Below are 20,407 nucleotides of genomic sequence, written 5' to 3'. Positions count from 1 at the left end.
TCAGCAGCAAGGCCATCACAGGGCCTTATTGTTGTTCAGCTTTGGGGTTCTTTAGAGAGCAGCTGCCTTGCAGGGCCCAGAGAGCTTTCTGTAATTCCTCCTGATGGGAAGCTCTGACATTGATGTCCCTGTGACATGCAACAGGGTTGGTTTAGTTTTCAGATTGCATTCAGTGAATTGCCTTTGACTGAAAGTAGGGAAGTCAGAACGGGTGAAAACCATATGGGCAAAAAAACAGGAAGGGTTGTTTGCCATCCATTGGGGCAGGCACACAGATCTGGGTGTCCCGACAGCAGCCTGATCCACCTGGGCTCTGTGTGCATAGAGCCTTATGATGGAGATGCAGAGAGAGATGCTGATTATCGTTTATCAGGGTCACTTGACAAAGATTCTCAGTCACACTGATGGGTAAGCAAATAAAGAACCAGGATGAGTGGTAGTTTGTGTGCAGGATAAACCTCTGGGGTGTAGAGCTTTCCTGTGCAGCACAGACTGTTTGCTCCCTGTGCTTGGGAGGAACCAGCTGGAATGGGTTTTGTGTCGGGATAGGGGCTGGCACCAGTGAGGTGTGACAGCGTGGGTGAACTGCAAATGGACGTGGGCCTCTTCCTTAGCACAGTCTGTCATTAGAGACCTTACACTGGGTTTGGCTCTCCTGCCTGGTGGCATGGCAGGAGCTGCCTCTGCTTTCAGTCTAGAAGAAGACAAACAGAGTGCTTCTGACCAAAGGCAAACGTGCAATTTCCTGGCAGCGTGATGGGAAGCAGTGCTGAGAGCAGCCTGGCTCTGCACTGAGTGCTGGGAGGATGGCAGGGGGGGCATTCAGTGTCTCTGCTGAGCAGCAATGAGAAGCTGTGAAAACTGAATAATTGCAAGCTGAAAGATTGTACCTGAATTCTCTTTGCTTATTAACATTATTTTTCTCCCCTTAACCCACCTTATCCTCCTCCTGGAAGGCTGTCAGCCCTCGGGCTGGTGTGTGCTGTGTGCTCTGGCCCTGAGCTAACTGGCACAACAGCACAGCTCAGCCTCTTCTCACGTAGTGCTGTGCAGTGCTCTTATTTTTTCTAAACCTCGCCTGTTCCTTTACACATCAGTGTCTCTTGTGGTTCTGGTGCAGCCCTGGTTATTTGAGAAGACTTATTTCTTCAGATGGGGTTATGCTTCAAGTGAAAGCAGCTACAGAGCTCAGCTGGAGCTGTGCTTTGCTGAAACCCACGTGAGGCTGCAGCATGGGCTCTGCTCACTCCTGTTTGTCCCAGGGTGGGGGGTTCTCAGGAAGGTGCCTCCCTGGAGGAGGAAGCCCAGCGATGGGATCTGCCTGGACCCACACGTCACTGACTTGCTGGAGTCCCCTTGTCTCTGCACACATCTTTCTGGATGCTCCATTGGCCTGAGCCACGCTGCTGGGAGATGGAAATGTTACAGTGCATGATGTGCCGCTCCTGGAAACTTGAGAACAACTGAAAAAGTGAATCACAGCTTCCCCTCTGGAGCCATGTGAGGACGAGCAGACGGGAAAACCAACAGTGTTGCAGTGCCTGGTGCCTGGGGAGAGAAGGCAGCAGCCCCACAGCTGTGCCCTTTGTGAGGTGCTGGTGTGGTAGGGGCTGATCCTGCACCCTGCAGCCCCATGGTGAGCATCGTGAGCATCCCCTCCCAGCAGGGCAATGGCCTTGTGAGCAGCAGGAGTCACCTCTGCAGCTGAGACCTTAATGGTGGGAGATGGGCAGAACCCGAAGCTGCTGCCCTACGGAGGCACTGAGTGGATGTGGTCACAGGGGGAGGTGGTGGCACATCCTGGGCTGCACTGCTGAGCGCTGCATGTGAGCATGGAAAGGGCTGCAGGAGGGGGATGTGGGGATTCTTACAGTGTGAGAATGGCTCTGTCAGTGCAGAGAGCAGGAATGGCAGATTGTTACCAGGTGCAAAAACATTGTGGTGAAAATGTGTGAGTGTATGTGAGTGATTCTTTGAAAGTGATACAGAGTCTTTTTAGAAAACAAATTGTGGGGTAAAAGGTGTCTGCAGCTTGCTTTATTTGTTTTAGGTTTGTCTTGTTAATGAGCCTGTTTCTCACGCAGCCTTGTGTTGAAGGGCCCGGGTCAGTTTATTTTCCTTAGGATTGTCCGAGCAGCCGTCAGAATAGAGCAGAGCGTTGTTAATGCAGAGTAATGATTTCCACATAGCTGACTTTAATCCCCTGCAATGTATCTGAAAACACTTTTCCCGTGAATTAAACAGCTTGAAACATGTAATTGTGATGTCTGAGCTCTCAGCCGTTGTGTTGCAGAGTGTGATTGGCCTCTGTTGTGCCCGAGCAGCACAGAGTGAGTGCCTTGGGGTGGCCCTGCTGAGCCCAAAGCCCCAGTGGGTCTCCTGCTGCTGGGGATGCTGCTTTGGGTTCATTCCTGTTCCCCTGGGAGAGGGAAAGTCTCTGAGCAGGAATGCCCCCGATACTTCAGTAGACCTTGGTGTCTCTTGGGTAGGTCTGGTTGCTCCCTTGATCCCTTCTGCTTGGCAGGAAGTCTCTGAAGATGTTGGATAAAACCAAAGCTGTGCTGTATCGGTTTAATTTCAGAGCAGCTCAACTGGAAGCTGCTGCTGAGGTCAGTCTGGGTTTGTTCCGGCCATTGCTGGGGGCTGGTGAGGTTGCATCTTGTGGATGTGGGGAAACTTCTGGTTGCTCCAGGGGAGTGATGGCAAAACTTTCGAGTTTCATCATTAAAAGCACCAACTATGATCAGGCTTCTACCTGGGTGCCTGCACTCTGAGCGCCTCTGTCACTAAGTGTGCAGACCCACAGCTCTGGGAGATGCACATTTAGCTGCACTCCGAGATGGGGTCAGTGTGTGGGGGGCTGCAGCCTGGCAGTGCTTGCACAGAGGATGTGCTGCTGCTTATCGCTCCTGTCTACTGCAAGCAGGATGGCTTTGTGGATCGCACTTATTTACTGGCGAATCAAAATCTGTGGGGATTTGTTTTTATATGAGCTGTATTTGACATGTGGGCTGCAGAGCAGTGCAAACAGGAGAGCCATAACCGCCTGCTCCTCAGCAATGGTGTGAGCCAGCATGGGGCTGATGCAGAGCGTGGGGGGAAAGCACAGAAACTGTAATGAGGTCTCTGCCAATGCAATCAGGAGCCTTCATTGTTCCGGGCCTCCAGATGAGATTCTGAATGCAGTATTCTGGTTCTGAATGTGGAAGCAATACATGCAGCAGCAGATGATGGTGAATGCTGGGAATGCTGCCGTTCCCAGGAAGGTCAGCTTCCTCTGTCCCAGCAAACAGCAGTCTGGGAGACCAATTTAGGCAGAAAGGTCTGAGCCTAGAATCAAGTAATTGTGGTAGAGAGAGCTTATCAGAACGAGACATCTATGTAGGAAAAAAGATCAACCTCCTTCCTGTTGAGAAAAGCAGTGATGGTGAGACAGGGTGGTGATTTGGAGCAAAAAAGCCTCAGACCTCAGGACAGCATCCCACTGTGCATGAAGGGCTGTGGCAGTCTCTGCTTTTTTGGGTTTTGGGTCAGGCTCTGAGTTTGTGGGGTGCGTGGTGGTGTGTGTAAAGCAGGGCTGCCTGCAGGTGGGTTTCAGTGGGAGATACTGAGCCCAACACTCCTCATCACGGGTTCCTGGGTTAAAACTATGCTCTTTCTTTTTCACACTTGGACTCTGCAGATAATTAAACCCAAACTGAGCACAGCACATGTCAGAGGCCAGAGTCCAAGCAAGGGCACTGGGCTGCAGCAATGAGTGGTTGGTGCCTCCTAGAGCAAGAACACTTCCATTAAGGTGTGCATGCAGGCAGTGAAGTTAAGCATGATGATGTGCACTGTGTGCTGCATTTCTCATATCGCTCCTTATCCCTGGTGGGGATGAGAAGCAATGCAGCAGGCTTTGTCTGTTCTGACAACAACGTATGGGCAGTTGTATGGTGATGTCTTTGCAGAACCAATGTTATCTGCTTCCTATTTGGTTCCTGAGCAGCACAGACCTCTGAATTGTGTGCTGCCTGGTGTGGCAGTGCTGGAGGGATGCAGGTGAATAAAAACTGGATTTCAGGGCTTTCTGCAGCAGCTGCATTGAAAGGCATGAGATGGCTCATCCTCTACATGCCTTCTCACTGGAAAGCAGCCGTTGTTCCTACTGTTTCTGTATATTGCTTCTGCCATGTTGCTTTTTAAATCTAAGCTGAATGTACCTGATTTCCCGTTACAGAACTGAGGGGAGGAGCTGGTCACCACCCATACTGGAGGATGGGAAGGCACAAGCTTACCGCATCAACATCGAGCCTGAGCCGCAGGTAAGGGAGCATCAGGATGGCTGTGCTGGGTGTGCTGGGCAGCAGATCTGGGTCTGGGGAAGTGTTCTCCTGGGTTTGTGGGTAGAAATGGCAGTGTGGGGATGGGGCAGAAAGCAGGGCAGGAGAGGAACTGGTGCCTGCCTGGAGCAGCAAGGCTGGGGCTCAGGGATGGAGCTCGTGGTCCCCAGCTTGCAATGCCCTCCCACACTGCTTCCTGCTGCACCTGCCTCCTGCTCCTCTTCCCTCAGTTCACCATGTCCGCCTAACCCTGTGGTGATGATCTGCTTAAAGGGTGGTTGTGTGGGTTTGCCTCATGGTCCCCGCTCTTCCTGTCTCACTCCTTTCTCCTCCTTTTTCTGTCTTTCAGCTGTTCTCCCCTCTGTCCTCAGCTCTTTCTCTCAACCTTCCTGTGCACCCTGCGTGTCCTGGCCCTGTGTCTGCACGGTGATGGCACTGCTGCCTGCGGTAGTCAGAAGGTGATGGGCTGAACTGATCTCGTCCTGCACCCATGTCCTGCCCAGCAGGTCCTTAGCAAATTCACAGGTGACTCTGGCTCTCCTCAAAAGGCAAAGGAAAGCTGTCTTTCTGCTCCTGTTCAGCATCCCAGCTAGCTGAGTGTGCGGCATGGGATGAAATCCTGCAGTGGCCGCAGCCATTGTTCTCAGATATGGTTCTTCTCTGCCTGAAGGTGGTTTGTGTTGGAGGCTGTTCCATAAAAGCCCTTCTCCAGTGCTTGCAGAACCTCCAGGAGCAGGTGCTGCTGGCTTGGCTCTTCTGCTTGTTGTAGCAACCAAGATCCTGAGTGGACTCTGAGGCTCCAGGGTGAATATCAAAGCAGCTAAGGTGATGCTGCTGCTGGGGGTAGCATTGCCTTGTTCCCTTCAAGGAGTGAGGAACTGACCTGACAGCACTGGAAGTTACCCAACAATGAGCTCAGTGCGGGGAGGATGGGGTCAGGTCCTCCACGTGCCACCAAGATCTTTGCATTCACACCCATTGATGCTGTGGCCGTTGCAACTGATCTGCCAAAATCTTGCTTTCCTGTGCGGTGACAAGGGACAGCAGATGGGGACGAGGGCATTCACTTGAGCTGCAGCACAGTGGCCGTGTCCCTGCAGAAGGGACCCCTCTTGTCCCTCTTGCAGCTTGGGGACCAGCTGGAGCCTTGGCGTTGAGTTCTGGCCGTGCATGCTTCATTAATCCATTACAGCAATCTCTTTTCTGACAGGCCTTCTTAATAGACTTTGATGTGCCCAAAACCCTATGAATAATGTTAAATAAGGAACAAATGTGCAGCGGTTCCACTGCCAGATACAACATTTCTGACATTTAATGCAGATTGGGTTTGATTCCTACTATTAATATATGCTACATATGGATCTTTTTAAAAAAAATTAGACAGTTACATAGAGTGTCATGGAGGGGGCAGGGATGGATTTCCCTGACTCCAACCCTACACAAACAATGTCTAAATCTGGAGCAATCAGTGGCTAACCTAAACACATCTGTGGCAGGGCACCAGGAAAGGCCTGGGAGCGTGATGGAGTGGGTTCAGAGAGCACATTCCTGCTCTTGCTCTTCCCAATGGCTGCAACCCAGGGACTCCATGCAGCTGGTGGGCAGCGTCCCATTTCCCATTTCTTCTCACCCAGCAGCCTCTTGGATCAGGGTAGTTACTGGTTGGAATTCCACTTTCTGCTGGTATTCAGAGCTTTGCATTATCACAGCAATCCTCTGGCTTGCCCAGTGCTGAGGATGACTGAGCTCAGGGAGTGCAGCCTATTGCAGAGCTGGCCGTCATCCCATGGGAGCAAGAGCACTCAGCCCCATGTGGCATCAGATCCATCCCTGCCACGACAGCTCTTGTTAGATTGCAGGAAGCAAAAGGCTTGGTGTCAAGTAATAGCTTGGCTCCAGTGTGCAACTTTGAGGTACATTTCTTAGCATCTGAATAAACGCAGTCTGCTTTGAGATGCAAGGTTAGAAAAACATAAATTCCTCTGGAATTCTGCCCTCAAATTGCAATAATTTGCAATAGGTTTGGGGCTGTCCTTGAAATAGTTTTAGGATACTTACCCCTTCCCATAGTTCATATGTATTGAGTTCATACACAACCAAGTTTGATGATCTGGTTTACTGGGTGAAGGGGTTGCCCAACACATCTCTGTGAGGTTTGCTGTGTGGTTTGATATTGACTCATTTGGAAGCAAATGAATGTTCTCAGTCCATTGCAATGCGTTGAGCTGCTGTATTGGTAACCTATGTGAGATCATCTCTACCTCTTCATTACCAGCATCGTTAGCAAGCAAGCTTCAATAATCCTGATGCATGAAAGAGGAAAGAATGTTCTGTGGGTCAGTGGGGGAAAAAAATAGGATGAAATTTTCAAGATGGTGTTGGTTTTTTTCCTATCCAAGTACCTGGCATAGCTTGCTCTCATTGAAAGTGAACAGGAGCTGTAATAAAATAACGACAGCTTGGGCAGATTTCGGACAAAATAGCCCTTCATCCAGTGGCATTTCCTCAGGGATAGGTGTGCAGTTTGTTTTCCTTGATAACATCTGTTCCAGGGGTGACTGCTGGCACGGGGAAGGAGAGATGGCATGCTGCTGCACTGGGGAATGCTTGTCGCTGTCTGTGTGAAAGCACACGGAGCTCTGGTTGGTCCATAGGGAAAGCTGACTTAACACACTGTGGTTTCCCTTTCTGCTTACCTAGAATGATCATTCTGTGCAGCCACTCGTTATCACTTCTACATCCCGAGGTGCTCCTGAGCCCCCAAGGCCATCAGTAAATAACCCTGAACACGGTGCTGCTCTCTGACTTCTCTGCAGGGAGCAGAGTGCAGTCTGTGCAGGAGGGCTCTGCCTGGAGGCACTGTGGAACCACGAGGAGCACATCCTGCATCCTCAGCAGAGCCCACGCTCTGCACTTGTCCTGCTTCCCTATGACAGTGCTAATGAAGCAGCCCTGCTCGTACAAAGCCCTCCTCTGTCTGCTTGTTAAACACACCCTTGCACGGCTGATATTAAAAACATGCCCTCTGCGCTGGAGCGGGCCAGATAAATGGAAACACATTTTGATCATTCTTGCTGTTCTCGGGTAACTTTTTCCGTTGTTGTGGGTAATTCTAAGAGGCTGTGGGGGAGCTGGATCCCCTTGGGGACAAAGTGCTGAGGGGCTCCATGTGCTCCCAGTGCAGTGGCTGCTCCTGGGGATGGGGACCCTGTGCCCCCACCAGTGGCCGTGCAGCTCTGCAGTGCTTTGCTAATGGGGAGAGATTGTCCTGCAGTCAGATGTGTGCTGTGCTCCGTCAGAGCAGAACACGTGCAAGCACTGAGCTGGAATACTTTCCTAGCTTATCCCAAAAGCACTTTTTAATTTTTATTGTTATTATTAATAATAATGCCTCATTTTACATCCTGGAGCAGCTTCTCCTGAGAGCACTCCTTCAGCAATGGGTCGGTGCTTCCCACCCCTCTGAACAATTCTGGATGTTAAGAAATCCCCAGCCATCACTTGCAGATGATTTAGGAACTTCCCCATCCGTGCAATTGCACATCAGATGGCTGCTGTCGGGACTGCTGTAATCCCTCTTCATTCAGCACTGGAAGGAAATGTTCTGCTGTTCCTCTTTGTTGCTTTTGCTTCTGATCCCCTGTTCTTACACAGGAGGGGACAGCAGGGCTTGTTTGGGTGTTGGTGTAATTACTCCTTGTGCACAAATCAAGGCTGCTGTATGGAGAGATGTGTGTCTCCAAAATGGAGTTTTGTGCTTTTGGACTCATGTCAGATGGTGGGTCTCAGCTCAGTCCTGCTCCATGCTGCAACAGCTTTAAGAAATGCAATGGGAGCTTTCTTGCAGTGTTTTTTCTTTTGTAGCTGGCAGAGCTTTAGCAGTTTCAGAATGTAATACAAAAATAGGCCAAACTGAGTCCTTATGGAGGGAGCTGTCATTGCAGAGTGCTGCCTGCAGCATCCCGAGCTGGGATGAGGACTGGGATGTGGGGCTGTGTCCTGGGTGGTGATACAGAGGGCTCTGCTGTTGGGCAGATGTCTGCAGGATGCATGCAGTGAGGAGTACGTGGTGGGGAGAGCTCTCTTCTGCACTGTGGTTTGTACTGAAGTAGTCTTAGCAGAAGAGCTGAGGTCCACCTCATGAAATAACTCACATTCTCCGTTCATCCAGCTTCAGCAAACTGTGTCCTTATCTGATGATCTTCTGAGCTGAGCCCGGCAAGCAGTGCTGTGCTTGGTGAGGCTGACACCCACTTGTTTGCGAAGCAGCACGCAGCCATGCCAGCAGTGTGCTCACAGCATAGCACATCTCTGCCAGGGAGCTGTTAAAGTGTGCGTGGCGTAGGGGGGGTCGGTGTCCTCCTGTCCCAGCTGCCTCCCACCAGCAGCCAACCTCCTGCCCCGCTGTGCTGCTCAGCTCTGTTCCTAGCTGCTCACCTGAGGATGATGTGGAATAGATGGAGAGAAGTAGTTGCACACCATGGGCCAAAGCTGGAGGGTCGATCCATTCCTGGGGGCACGCCACAGCATCTGTCTGTTCTTTGCATTAAGACGAGCACAGTGCTGTCTGCCCTTCGCCTCCTTTGTGTGCTAATAAGATTTCCAGGACTCTGAACCACTTTATCAGATACGAAGTGCTGTGCTTGCTATTGAAAAGCTGGGGATACAGCGGAAGGGATGTCTGTGCTGTGGTTTTGTGCAGAAGCTGAATTTCAGTCCTGAGGGATGTGCTGTTGTACACCCATGCAGCATCACCAAGCCCAGGGTTGCAGCTGGCTTTCCCAGCACTGTACCACTTTCAGGCATGGCTGCAGCCCTGCGCATATTCCAGTGCAAAAGTGACCCTGGCTCTGCAGAGAAGTACTTCTGCCCTCTGCTCCCCATCATCTAGCTGTACAGTGCAGAGGTCAGGGCAGAGGAATGCTGGCTGTGTCCCTGGGGCGCATCTGAGCTCAGTGACAGCAGCTCAGGGAGCAGCTGGCTCCACGGCTCTCCCTGCAGGAGGGATGTGAGTGACAGCATGGTCACAGTGGGACCTCTGTGCAGTGACCCCGGTGCTGAGCAATGCGCTAACTCAGGATTTTGGCAGCACGCGTCTGGCTGCTGCTGTCCTGCTTGTAGGAAGGCAGTGGGTCTGAAGTACATCAGGGAGCTGCTGTTGGCTGAGCTGAGCTGTCAGTGACCTTCAGCTCCGTTAGGTCTGCTGCTGGGTGTTTATAAAGGCAGCAGGATTGCCCCCCCATTGCTTTGCCTTAGGAAAATAAACAGTGCACGGAGCAAAGCACGGTTGGTGCCATCCCACAGCTCTGAGCCCTGGATGTGCTCTGATCCCTTGAGGTGCCTCTCATACTGATGTTTTGGTTTTAGTCTCTGTAAGATGAGGCTCATTCTGTGCTCTTGCACTCTTAAGGGTCTAGCCGAAAGCCTTGCAAAATGAGCACGTTTTAAATGCTTTGAGTCACAATGTTATTACATCTTTTGTTCTGCAAAGCTGTCCCTAAAGCCTTTATGGGGCAGAAATGTGAGTTCCCACAACTTCAGAAGCAGCATTTGTGCAGTGAATGCCTGGAGGGCTGTGGGCAGTGACTGCTGCAGTGCTGCAGTGCGATGGAGGCATCTCTGCATGCTGAGGGAAGGGCTTGGGTTTAAATCCGTCCTTAAAGTCTGCCCAGTTCTGGATCTGGGAGTTATTCCCATTGAGCACACCATTTCAGCTGCCTGCTTGCCTTGATGTATTTTTAAAAATCCAAGCAGATTTATGCTTTTTGTTGACCTTACAAATGTTGGTTACAAAACATGATGCAAACTCTTCCAAAGAGAGAGAAGAGACTGAGACGAATTCCCTAAACCCTTCCAAAATTCCTGGTTGGCTGCACGTTTTTTCTAGCTATGGGAACACTTCTTCTAGCAGGGATTAGCTTGACAGAAGTGTTTAATTTCTGAGTCTTCTCTTGCGTTGTGGATTTGACTTAAAGCCTGGGAATGGAAGTTCCAATTCAGCTGCACCAGCGGAGTCTGCAGCACAGCTTTTGTGAGCCAGCAGAGCAGAGCCTGCTTTGTACCCAGGGTTTGCCTAGAAACAGTGAAGCCACAGGATGTATTTGTGTGCGTATTCTGTCTTTCTTGCACGCGGTCTCTATTCTGCTGGATGGAGCTGCTGGAGCTGAGCAACACCTGTGTGAGGAGAAGGCATTCCTGCTGCCACTGTGCATGGACAGGTCGTGGGCTGAAAGCATGCCTTTGTGCCAGAGTTGATGCAAAAGAAACATTTTTCATTAGGGAAGTGGAAGGTCTGTTCCCGTTTCCAACAGAGATGCAGACCAGTGTAAGGGTTTGGGCAAAGCAGCCTGTTAATTGGCTGAGCAATGTTTGGCAGGAGCTGCAAAGCCATGAACCACTCAACCTGAGCTCCAGGAGCCCCAGATGCTGTGTGTCAGCTCAGCCCCTCTCAGTGATGGATGCTCCTCAAAGGCAAGCGTGAGAAAGCAGATTGCACATCTCTGCTCTGCAGGCTGCAGGAGCTCTCCTCGGCGAAGCTGAGCAGGCCAGCTCTCAGAATGGGTTTGCAAACCCTCTTAATTTAAGAGAGGCCATAAAAAGCAGGAAAAAAAGCCAGCGGAGAGAAGCAAATTAGGTCCCAAAGGGGGAAGAAACTTTGTGATCTTGAATTTTGAGAACTGGAAAGAAATCCATCTGGTTCTAGGTTTCTGAGAACGAAGGCGTGAGCGCTGTGCATGATGTAAAGCCTCATGCAGGTCTCGTGGGAAAACTGAACCAGCTTTTGTGATGGAAAAAGGGAGACTGAATTCGATCCAGGGAATGGTTTTTCATGCAAGAGGGAAGATTTTAGCAGAGAAGTAAAGACAAAGAACAAAACTCTTTGTGCGCATAGAGGGGAAAAATGCTTTCTATGTGTTCCCCTTCAGCTGCCCCCTGATGCCAGCTTGGCTCAGCAAATCTGCACTGAGCTGGGGAGGCTCAGCAGGAGCCCATCTGCCTGACTGTCCCTGTTAGAGGTTTGGGGTTCCCAGCCCCATTGGGGTAGCAGCACCCTGCTGATCCTGGCACTCAGCACTGGTGCCCATCCTTGGATAGGGGCTGGACTGGGCAGACCTGATGCCTTATGGAAGCATTTGCTTTGTGAATTGCTGAGTGGGGCAGGAAGGAGCACGCCATGCTTCGTGGGCTGCTGTGGGTTATGGTAAGCCTGCAGAGGGGAAGGCTCTGTTGTGCTGTGGGGAGGGCAGGAATCCTGGCACGTCCCAATGGACGCAGTGCTGTTTGGGCCCTGGAGCCCACAGCTCTTGGTGCCCTGCCGTCCAGGGGCACGTGCTGCTGCTTGCCTCCCCAAATCCTTTACAATCCCTATTTTCCTCCCCATGTCATGGTTGAAAGTATATTTCTTTATTTCCCTTGAAATAGCGATGTCAATCTGGGAACTGGAAACCTGCAGCCTGGTTGCAATTTTTAGGTTGTGTTTTTTTTTTTTTTTTTTGAAGAGCAGAAATCGGGGAATAGTTAAAAATGTTATTCCTGGCAGTAGAATTCCCTTCTTAATAGCTAATTTGGAGCAATTGGGTTGAAAACCACTTCCCCACGTGTGTGTGTGCAGGTGTGCCGTGTGGTGATGGCACCCAGGGCTGCAATCACACATCTGGGGTACAGGGAAACGCGAGGGCCCCATCCCACAGCTCTTACTAAAGCCCTGCTTTTATCAATGGGGGTTTTGCCCCAGGAAGGCCGAAGGATTGGACTTGCAAAATGTTTTTCTGGCAGGATCTGTTTTTTATTTCTCTTAACCGTTTGTTTTTTACTACGCTTGGAAGTGCTGGTGTTTTCTCCTCTGCACCAGTGATAGACATTTGTTTCCCATTAGTATTTATTAGATGGTTTTGGTCAGATGTAGGCTTAGAGCCCACGCTATGTGCTTTGCTGGTTGTTTGCAGGTATTTTTCCCTCTCTGCTCAGCCCTTGTGCCACAGATGCAGGCAGCGCTCTCCTTTGCAGCGGGGCAACAGCACTGCACGTCAGCCCTGGGATGGGTGGAAACATGAAAGAGAGCACGGCTGCCTGCAGAAGGGCCTATTTCTTTCATCACCGCGGGTGTGTTTCTGACTCATGTGGATGGAAATAGCTGCAAGTAGGCAAAAGTGTAGGAATTCCAGAGAAAAACCCAAGAACTCAGCTTTGGGTCACACCGTGTGCCCACAGTGCGGCCGGCTGCTGCTGTGCTTTGCTGGGTGAAGCAGCAGGAAGGTGCTGAGCACTGCAGGAACGGCCGCAGGGACTGGAGCAGCCTCACAGCCCTTCTCCTGCAGAAATAACAAGTGTGCTTTTACAGGAGAGTAAATGGAGGATCCTTGGCCACGGCCGGCCCTGGAGAAACAGGCAGGTTTGTGATTAGAGACCAGGAAAGGCTGCATAGATTCAGCGAGATCTAATTACAGACTGTCCTCCTGGTGCAAACCTCTAATTTCCACGGTGTGTATGAAATACAGCTACGGCAGTTTCACATCACAGAGCAGCCTCGTGTTGCATTCGCACCAAGAGCAAGAAACCTTATGCTTTTTCTGCTTTTTTTTTTTTGTTCCATTGCAGGATAACGGCCCTGCAGTGGGCAAGAGGCCCGTGCCCCACGCTGCAGGTGGGAGCCCAGTGGACAGCAGGCAGGCACTGAGCCTGCAGCACTGCCAGCCCAGCCGGCCGCATGCCAGCAGCAGCGCCGATGCTGCCTTGCCGCTGCAGCTCAGTGGGCTGCACATCTCTCCTTCCCAAAGGTACGATGCATGTGGTGTCAGCATGCAGAGGGACTTCAGTCTGCCACTGACAGCTCTTTGCTTGCATCCTGCTGAGGACAGGAGAGGTGACAGCTGGGGTGGCGCTCCCAGAGCTCCTCACAGCACTGGAGATGCTGGGTTTGGTTCCTATTTCGTTGGTCAAGTGAAGTTGGGAGGGAAAGCAAAAACTGGAGCTTGGCAGATGCCAGATTCTGAACAGAACTCATGTGTTTGCAGGAGCCACAAGACCCTTGTGTGAATATCAGGGCAATGTTTGATCATCTATCTCTGAGGTGGCCAAACATTCTGCTATTCCAGGTCCACATAAGACCCCTTTGTTGCTGATGACCCCCAGCCTGGGGCTGGCACCGGGGGATATCATCTACATCACCATCCTGGTTCTTCAGAGCATGCATTCAGATGGGTTTTGTCCTCCATGATCTCAGCAGCCAACCCTTGAAATGGGTGCTGGAATTGCTCACAGGGAAAACAAAGCCTGATGAAATGGGATGTTTATAAATGTACAGTCTGCTCAGTGCAGCTGTCCAGGAGCCCACCAAATAAATGTTCATAGGAAAGAAAAAGCTTTTATACCAAGAGCAGCCCAGGTGGGTCTTGCTGAGGCAGGCTGGGCTGTGGGCTGCCATGCTTTCACACATCCTGTGCCAGTGGTGCCACTTCAGTTCATCTCTACTCAGCAGGACAATTACACATTGAAAGGATGCTTCTCAGCCATCCTGGCATAATGCTTTGCCTTGCTCTTTGTTTGTTGTACCCCACGTGGATGTGCTAACTCAGAGCTTCCCAGCAGAGCTGACCCAGAGGGACCGTGGTGAGAACAGCAGTCCCCTCCATGCCTGCCACCAGAGAACTGTCACACAGGCTGGATGGATTCCCTGAGACCTACATAATTAAAAGTGTTGTTTTATCCTTTTTATTTTTCCCCCCAGTAAATGCCATTTGTGGTAGGGAAGCGTGCAGTGTTTGTGAGCAGCCGCCCTCTCTCCTGAAGGCATCCAGTAGCTGGTCCTGCCCTGGCTGCCTTGCTCAACAGGGAACAAACAGGAAACAAGCTGATCCCAGTTGGAATAGCTCTGTGCCGGGATGGGCATGCCTTCAGGCCTAGATTACAGGGAAGAGAGGTGCTCTGCTGTCTGTGTGAAACTGGATTCCATCCAGGTACATCCCTGATGAGCTGACGATTGCTGCGTGTATCTGATCTGAGTATTTCTTTGTTTTCAAATAGCACCGACCCCTTAAAGTCCCTCCCACGGAACAGAAACGGGATCGACGTGGAGTCAGATGTCTACAAGATGCTCCAGGATTACGAGAGGCCTGCCTCAGAGCCCAAGCAGTCGGGGTCCTTCCGCTACCTGCAGGGCATGCTGGAGGCTGGGGAGAACGGTAGGAGGTTTGCTGATAGCACTGTGCTGAGTGTCCCCAAAACACCTCCATTCTGCCCCTCCGTGCCCCCCTTCATGGCCATGCGCCCACCAGGATGCTATTGCTGGCTTAGCTGTGTTCCTTTTCCTTCTGAGCTTTGGGTGCTGGGAGCTGCAAAGGGCCCTGGCAGGAGCTGGGGGCATTTCTGCATGCTGACCAGCTGGGCTGCTCCTGCTTCTCAACTGTGCATTGCCCACAGCTCAGCTAGAGCTGTGCTGGTTCTTTGCATTTGCAGAGAGCATCTCCATGGCAGCTGTGTTCCTGAGATCGTTGGTACAAATGTAATGGTTGAAAGCAGTTCAGAAGGATCATTATGAAAGATCAAATGGCTTTTTCAATAAATGGCATTTACATAAGGATGTAGACGGTCCTCAGCAGGAATAGAGATCAGGAGCTTCTGGCTCGCTCTTAGCTCAGTCCCAGCTTCCTGTCTGTTTCATTAACTCAGGTCATCGCCAGCTCTGTGCATTAAAAAATAAGATCCCCAGAAGATACATTTCAGCTTCTTTTTATTTGCCTTTCAACCTTAAGTCCTTTGAGGCTTTTATGTTCAAGCTTTCAGGCTTCTCTTTGCAATCACTGGGGCTAAAAGCTTCTTCTCGTTTCCTTCCAAGAGCCTCTTACTCTAATCATGTGAATCCAGGAACTTAGATTTTTATGGGAAAATACCAAGTGCTGCAAATCTCATTATGAAGTTCCAAGAGTCATAGGAAGTCAGGGCGCTGTGCTGCAGTTTGAAAGGAGGGAATGATCTGCTTTGGCTAGGAGGAGGAGAGAGGAGGATACAGGAGGATACAAAGATGCCTGGGGGCTGTATGTGCCCCAGCTGTTGCATAACAGACCAGCAGTTTTGGGGACCTGAGTGATGAGCATCTCTCCAGCACAGAGCTCTGTAATGCTTCAGCAAAGTTCAGATGACCAGCAGTGCTGCTGCTGGGTTTTTTGACTGCTTCCAGCCCTCTCCCTTTTCCTTAAGCTTTCACATGTCACAAAAACACAGCACTTGGCCCCGGGGCCGCTGATCTTTAGATCTGCTCTCCTGGGGCTGTCGGGATGGGGGGCTCTGCTCCTGGCGGCTGCAGCACAGTGATGGCACCAGGGCTGTGCCTGGAGGCTGTGGGCTGGGAAACAGAAGGAAAGGGTCCACTGTGCTTCTGGGCAGCCTGCTCTGGTGGTTGGCGACCCTGCATATAACGGGGGTTGAAACTACGTGATCACTGTGATCCTTTTCAACCCAGGCCATTCAATGATTGTGCCGTATTCCTCTCCCGTGGGCTTGTTTTGCTTTGAAATTTAATCACTAATCACTAATTTCTATCTGAGATGCTTTTTAAGAACGTCTGTGCATTGAGTTGGCACTGTCCCAGTGGGGACAGACGTGCTGCTGGGGTGAGCAAAGCAGAGGGTCCACACGGTGTCTGTGCCCGTCTGTGCACCCAGCTGTGTGGCTTTGCAGGTTGCTGGTCTCACTGTTTACATGTTTGCTCTTTGCTTCCTTGCAAGCAAGCTGTGACAAGCAGAGCATGTCTTCTCCTGGGAAAAATAACCCTCTGGCTTCTCAGCAACAGTAAAAATAAAGAACAAAGCACCAGGGAGCAAGCCCTCAATCTGTGTTTGTCTAAAACTCTTGGCAGGTGAAAAACTCGACAGACTGAGCAACCCTCGGAGCATCAAACCTCCAGGACCAAAGCTTGGCTCTGCCATGTCTGGACTGCAGATGCTCCCTGAGTGCACGAGATGTGGCAATGGGATCGTGTAAGTGCTGCTGCGTGCGCTGTGCAGCCAGGTGGCTTTCCACCAGCAACACAAGCTAGAAGCTGTAGCAGAATCCTTGAGTCCCCTTTTGCTGTTGTTTGTTTTTTTTTGTTTTTTTTTTGTTTTTTTTTATGAGGGTGCTTTTTTTGCTAAGAGGAGGACCACTAAAATGATCAGAGGGCTGGCTAGCTCTTCTATGAAGAAAGGTTGGGGGAACAGGGTTTGTTTAGCTTGGAGAAGAGAAGGCTCTGGGGAGACCTCATTGTGGCCTTTCAGTACTTAAAGGGAGCAAATAAAGAGGAGGGGGTTGTTTACGAGGGTGGATGGTGATAGGACAAGGGGAAATGGCCTTGAACTGAGACAGGGAAGGTTTAGGTTGGATATGAGGAGGAAGTTTTTCACCCAGAGGGTGGTGAGGCACTGGAACAGGTTGCCCAAGGAGGCTGTGGATGCCCCATCCCTGCAGGCATTCAAGGCCACGCTGGATGTGGCTCTGGGCAGCCTGGGCTGCTGGTTGGTGACCTGCACACAGCAGGGGGTTGAAATGAGATGAGCACTGTGGTCCTTTGCAACCCAGGCCATGCTGTGGTTCTATGACTAAAGCTGGAGTTGAGGAGGATGGTGGGAACTGCCCCTTCTAAGGGAACCTTGCAGCAAAATGCGGATGATTCACTGAACAATTCTGCCCTGCTTATCACAGGAATAGCACCGTGCTCTGGCACTCCCTCCCTGAGGCAGGAACGCTGTCAGGGTCAAGCAGAAGAGATCTGTGGGTTATTTTTGTCCATCTGTTGAGGAACGGCTCTCAGGCAGGCGCACGCTGAGTCACATTTTGGAGAATGCCAGCGTTTTTATTTCTTCGTGCTGTAAGAAGGCAGGCTCACAAATCACAGTTTTCCTGCGCATGCCTGCAGCTCTCCAGCTCCCAGCACAGCACAGGGAGAATATGGGGGGGGGGGGAGGGAGGCTTTTCTTCTGGCTGCGTCCCCACTGACCCCGCTCTCCCCATCCCCAGGGGAACCATCGTCAAAGCCCGCGACAAGCTCTACCACCCCGAGTGCTTCATGTGCGACGACTGCGGCCTCAACCTGAAGCAGAGGGGCTATTTCTTCATCGAGGAGCAGCTGTACTGCGAGACCCACGCCAAGGAGAGGGTTAAGCCCCCTGAGGGCTATGACGTGGTGGCTGTTTATCCGAACGCTAAAGTTGAACTCGTCTAAACCCAGGGCTCAGACGGCGCTCGCCCACCCGCACGCACGCCGCTGGCTTCGCAGAGTGGCTGTAATCAACCCCGATTACTGCAGCCCGACTCAAATGCCTTTCTGTAGATAAAACCGTTTACACTTGGGATCTCCAGGGGATGGTGTTGAAAGCGTAGGAACAGGTTTTTCCCTTCTCTTTGACACTTTTTTTTTAATTTTTTTTTGGGGGGGGGGGAGGGTGCTGTGCTGGGTTATTAGTCTGTGCCTTAACCTTATCCAGGATCTGTATAAATATTGATTCATTCTCTTTTTTCCCTATAAAACCAGGATTCCTTCCCTCCCCCCACTGTCATTTAAAGGAAGGAAGGAAAGCTCAAAGAAAATAAGGCACTTTACCTACTACAAAGAGCTGCCTCCTGTACTGCAGCTTCAGTCTCCCACCCACTGGTGACTGCTCTGTGCCTCTGCACACCAAGCACCCAGCAAGGCTTGCTCCTGCCTTCCCCGTTCAGTTGCTCTCTCCTGCCTGCCCAGTAGCACATCTAAAGGATGCTGAGGCAGTGGGAGCACACCTGGCTGCCCTCCTGCACCTCAGTCCCCCTTGCTCCTCACAGCAAGGTGCTCTGCTTCTATCCTTGCTTTGACCTTTTGTTGGGTTTTTTTGCAGAACTCCCCCCTGCCCTTACGCAGCAGCTGGGGATGGGGTGGCAAAACCCCCCCGGAGGTTGGGAGGAGACACAGGAGCTGCTTGGCCCCCGGTCCTGAGCGAGTGGATGTGACCTGTGACAGAGCTTTCCGTGGGCTTTGTTTAAGGGGGAGATAATTGAAGCTCTTGGGATGCTGTTATGTTGGAGAAACGTTTTCCACGTTCATGACTGGAGGAGAGAGGTGCAGTTCAGACACCCTGCTGTCAGATGCTACCACAGTGATGGAAGCTGTGTGGTTGGTAGCACCAGGTCCCACATTTCTGTGGGACATTTGTGGAAACATGTGGAAACACATTTCTGCTTTCTATGCTTTATAAATAAGAAAGCTCCTTCTGTAAAGGCAAAGAGCATTTCCTTTGTGTTACTGCATCCCTGTGTAAGGGGCCAGCAGGACTGTGCTGCAGTGGAGCCCCCAGGTGATGACTCCATAGGGCAGATGGTGCTGGGGGGCACCGACCGACCTCTGGGGTCTGTGAGAACCAGCAGTGCAGCCCTAGGGAACAGCCCTAAAAACAAAAGTGGGGGGAAAACACCACCTCTGGGGACCAGAAAACCGAAAGTGAGATGCTGGGGGTTGGGGAAATGTCTGCTCCCTTCCATGGACAGGGATGGAGATGGGCACTGCCATAGGGCTACAGGGAGCTGCCAGCAGGACGTCCATCCCAGCTCCTTTTGCCATCTGTGTTTTTCGTTGTCTAAGTACAAGGAATGCGTGGCAATGTGATCACCCAGCTGAGCCTGGGTTTGCTTGTATTTGCATAGCCTTGCTCAGTAGGTTGGGCCAGCTGAATAGAAATACTTGGGACAGCTGTAAGTGATTAGGAGACTAAGGCTAATCAGGTATGAAGTGTTATCACCTCTTGTTTGCGGGCCTCTGCTTGGAGCTCGTTAGTTTGCAATCAGCAGCAGCATTTGCTCTGACTTTCCTTATTAACCTCGCTTGTTTCTGGGCTGGCAGCAGTGCTTCTGGAGGAGGGGGGAAGGAGGGGATGTTGGGCCCATTCTGTGGTTTGACCATTAACTGCTGCTCACGGATCGCTTCTGTTCCCTCTATGGCTCTGTTTGGAAGGTTGCACTTCACCCAGAGCGGGGCCTGACAGCCCAGCAGGGCTCCCCCACATCACTGCAGGAGTTGTGCTCCCTAAAGCAGCTCCTCACCCTGCAGCACAGGGAATGCCCTAAAAACCCCACGAGCTGGAAGCGCCAAAGTGATGCTGCAGGCACCGCAGCCCCAGGCTTCACCTGCATCTCTTTAGTTTGGAAGCACATTACCCACAAATCAATGTTTTTTACACCGTTCTCTTGCAATGCTCATTCCTACGAGTTACCAACACCTTCCATCCTCCTGAGGAGCATAAAGCCAGAGCCACCTCACAGCACTGCACTGTGACAGTGACTCTTGGCACCAATTCCCCACATGATGCCCGGAGCCAGCATGGGACCTGGCCTTGCCAGTGCCACCTTCTCCCTCTATTTAACGCTGTAAAACATTTGCAGGATGATGTGGTTTGTATGAAATACAAAATAAAACGGTATTGTTGGTTTTCTGCCTCACCCTAGTTGCTTTCCCTTTGATCCTCAGGTTTCTGTCACCAACACCTGTGTGTGTGTGTGTGCTGGAGATCCCATTGAGCACACGGCCACCCCTTGAGGCTGTTTTGTGCTCTGCAGCACATCATGTGTCTCCAGCCGTGCTGCTGCTGTGTTGTGCTCTAATCGCAATCCTGTGACATAAGCACAGCACAAAGAGGGTTTCCTGACCCCAAATCCACTCGTTCCTGCTCCACCAGCCCTAAGGGAATATAAGAGATGCACCTCTCTAATGACACATCATGCATCTGGTTGTGTCTGAGGTTTGCTGTTGGGGGTGTTAGATTTGAATTTTCATAGAACCATAGAATGGCCTGGGTTGAAAAGGACCTCAATGCTCATCCAGTTCCAACCCCTGCTGTGTGCAGCCAGCAACCCAGCAGCCCAGGCTGCCCAGAGCCACATGCAGCCTGGCCTTGAATGCCTGCAGCGATGGGGCATCCACAGCCTCCTTGGGCAGCCTGTTGCAGTGCCTCACCACCCCCTGGATGAGCCCCTTTGGTGCATGGCAGCGATGCCCAGCGCAGTGCTGTCAGTGCTGGGGCAGATCCCAGGGCTTGGTGTGGGCAGGAGGGAGAGTGGCCGTGGGAAGAGACATTCCCAAAAAG

The 20,407-nt window shown here is 51.4% G+C and overlaps 1 protein-coding gene across 1 annotated transcript in view; it reads left to right on the top strand.

The window, feature by feature from the left end:
- The window catches only part of PDLIM4 (PDZ and LIM domain 4), a 32,605-nt gene extending 12,852 nt beyond the window's left edge, over nucleotides 1-19,753 (top strand). Inside the window, exons 3-7 of the mRNA XM_042881673.1 lie at nucleotides 4,223-4,307; nucleotides 12,924-13,102; nucleotides 14,349-14,506; nucleotides 16,180-16,300; nucleotides 17,316-19,753. Of these exons, the coding sequence (XP_042737607.1) occupies nucleotides 4,223-4,307; nucleotides 12,924-13,102; nucleotides 14,349-14,506; nucleotides 16,180-16,300; nucleotides 17,316-17,520 (748 nt within the window). The 3' untranslated portion in view covers nucleotides 17,521-19,753. The remainder of the gene's footprint in view (nucleotides 1-4,222; nucleotides 4,308-12,923; nucleotides 13,103-14,348; nucleotides 14,507-16,179; nucleotides 16,301-17,315) is intronic.
- Nucleotides 19,754-20,407: the final 654 nt, after the last annotated feature.

The sequence above is a fragment of the Lagopus leucura genome, unplaced genomic scaffold, assembly GCF_019238085.1.
Source record: "Lagopus leucura isolate 7727_CA_CO unplaced genomic scaffold, USGS_WTPT01 Super-Scaffold_100030, whole genome shotgun sequence".
Lineage (NCBI taxonomy): Eukaryota > Metazoa > Chordata > Aves > Galliformes > Phasianidae > Lagopus > Lagopus leucura.
The sequence above is the reverse complement of the archived record's forward strand: the minus strand, read 5'-3'. Positions and strand labels throughout refer to the sequence as shown.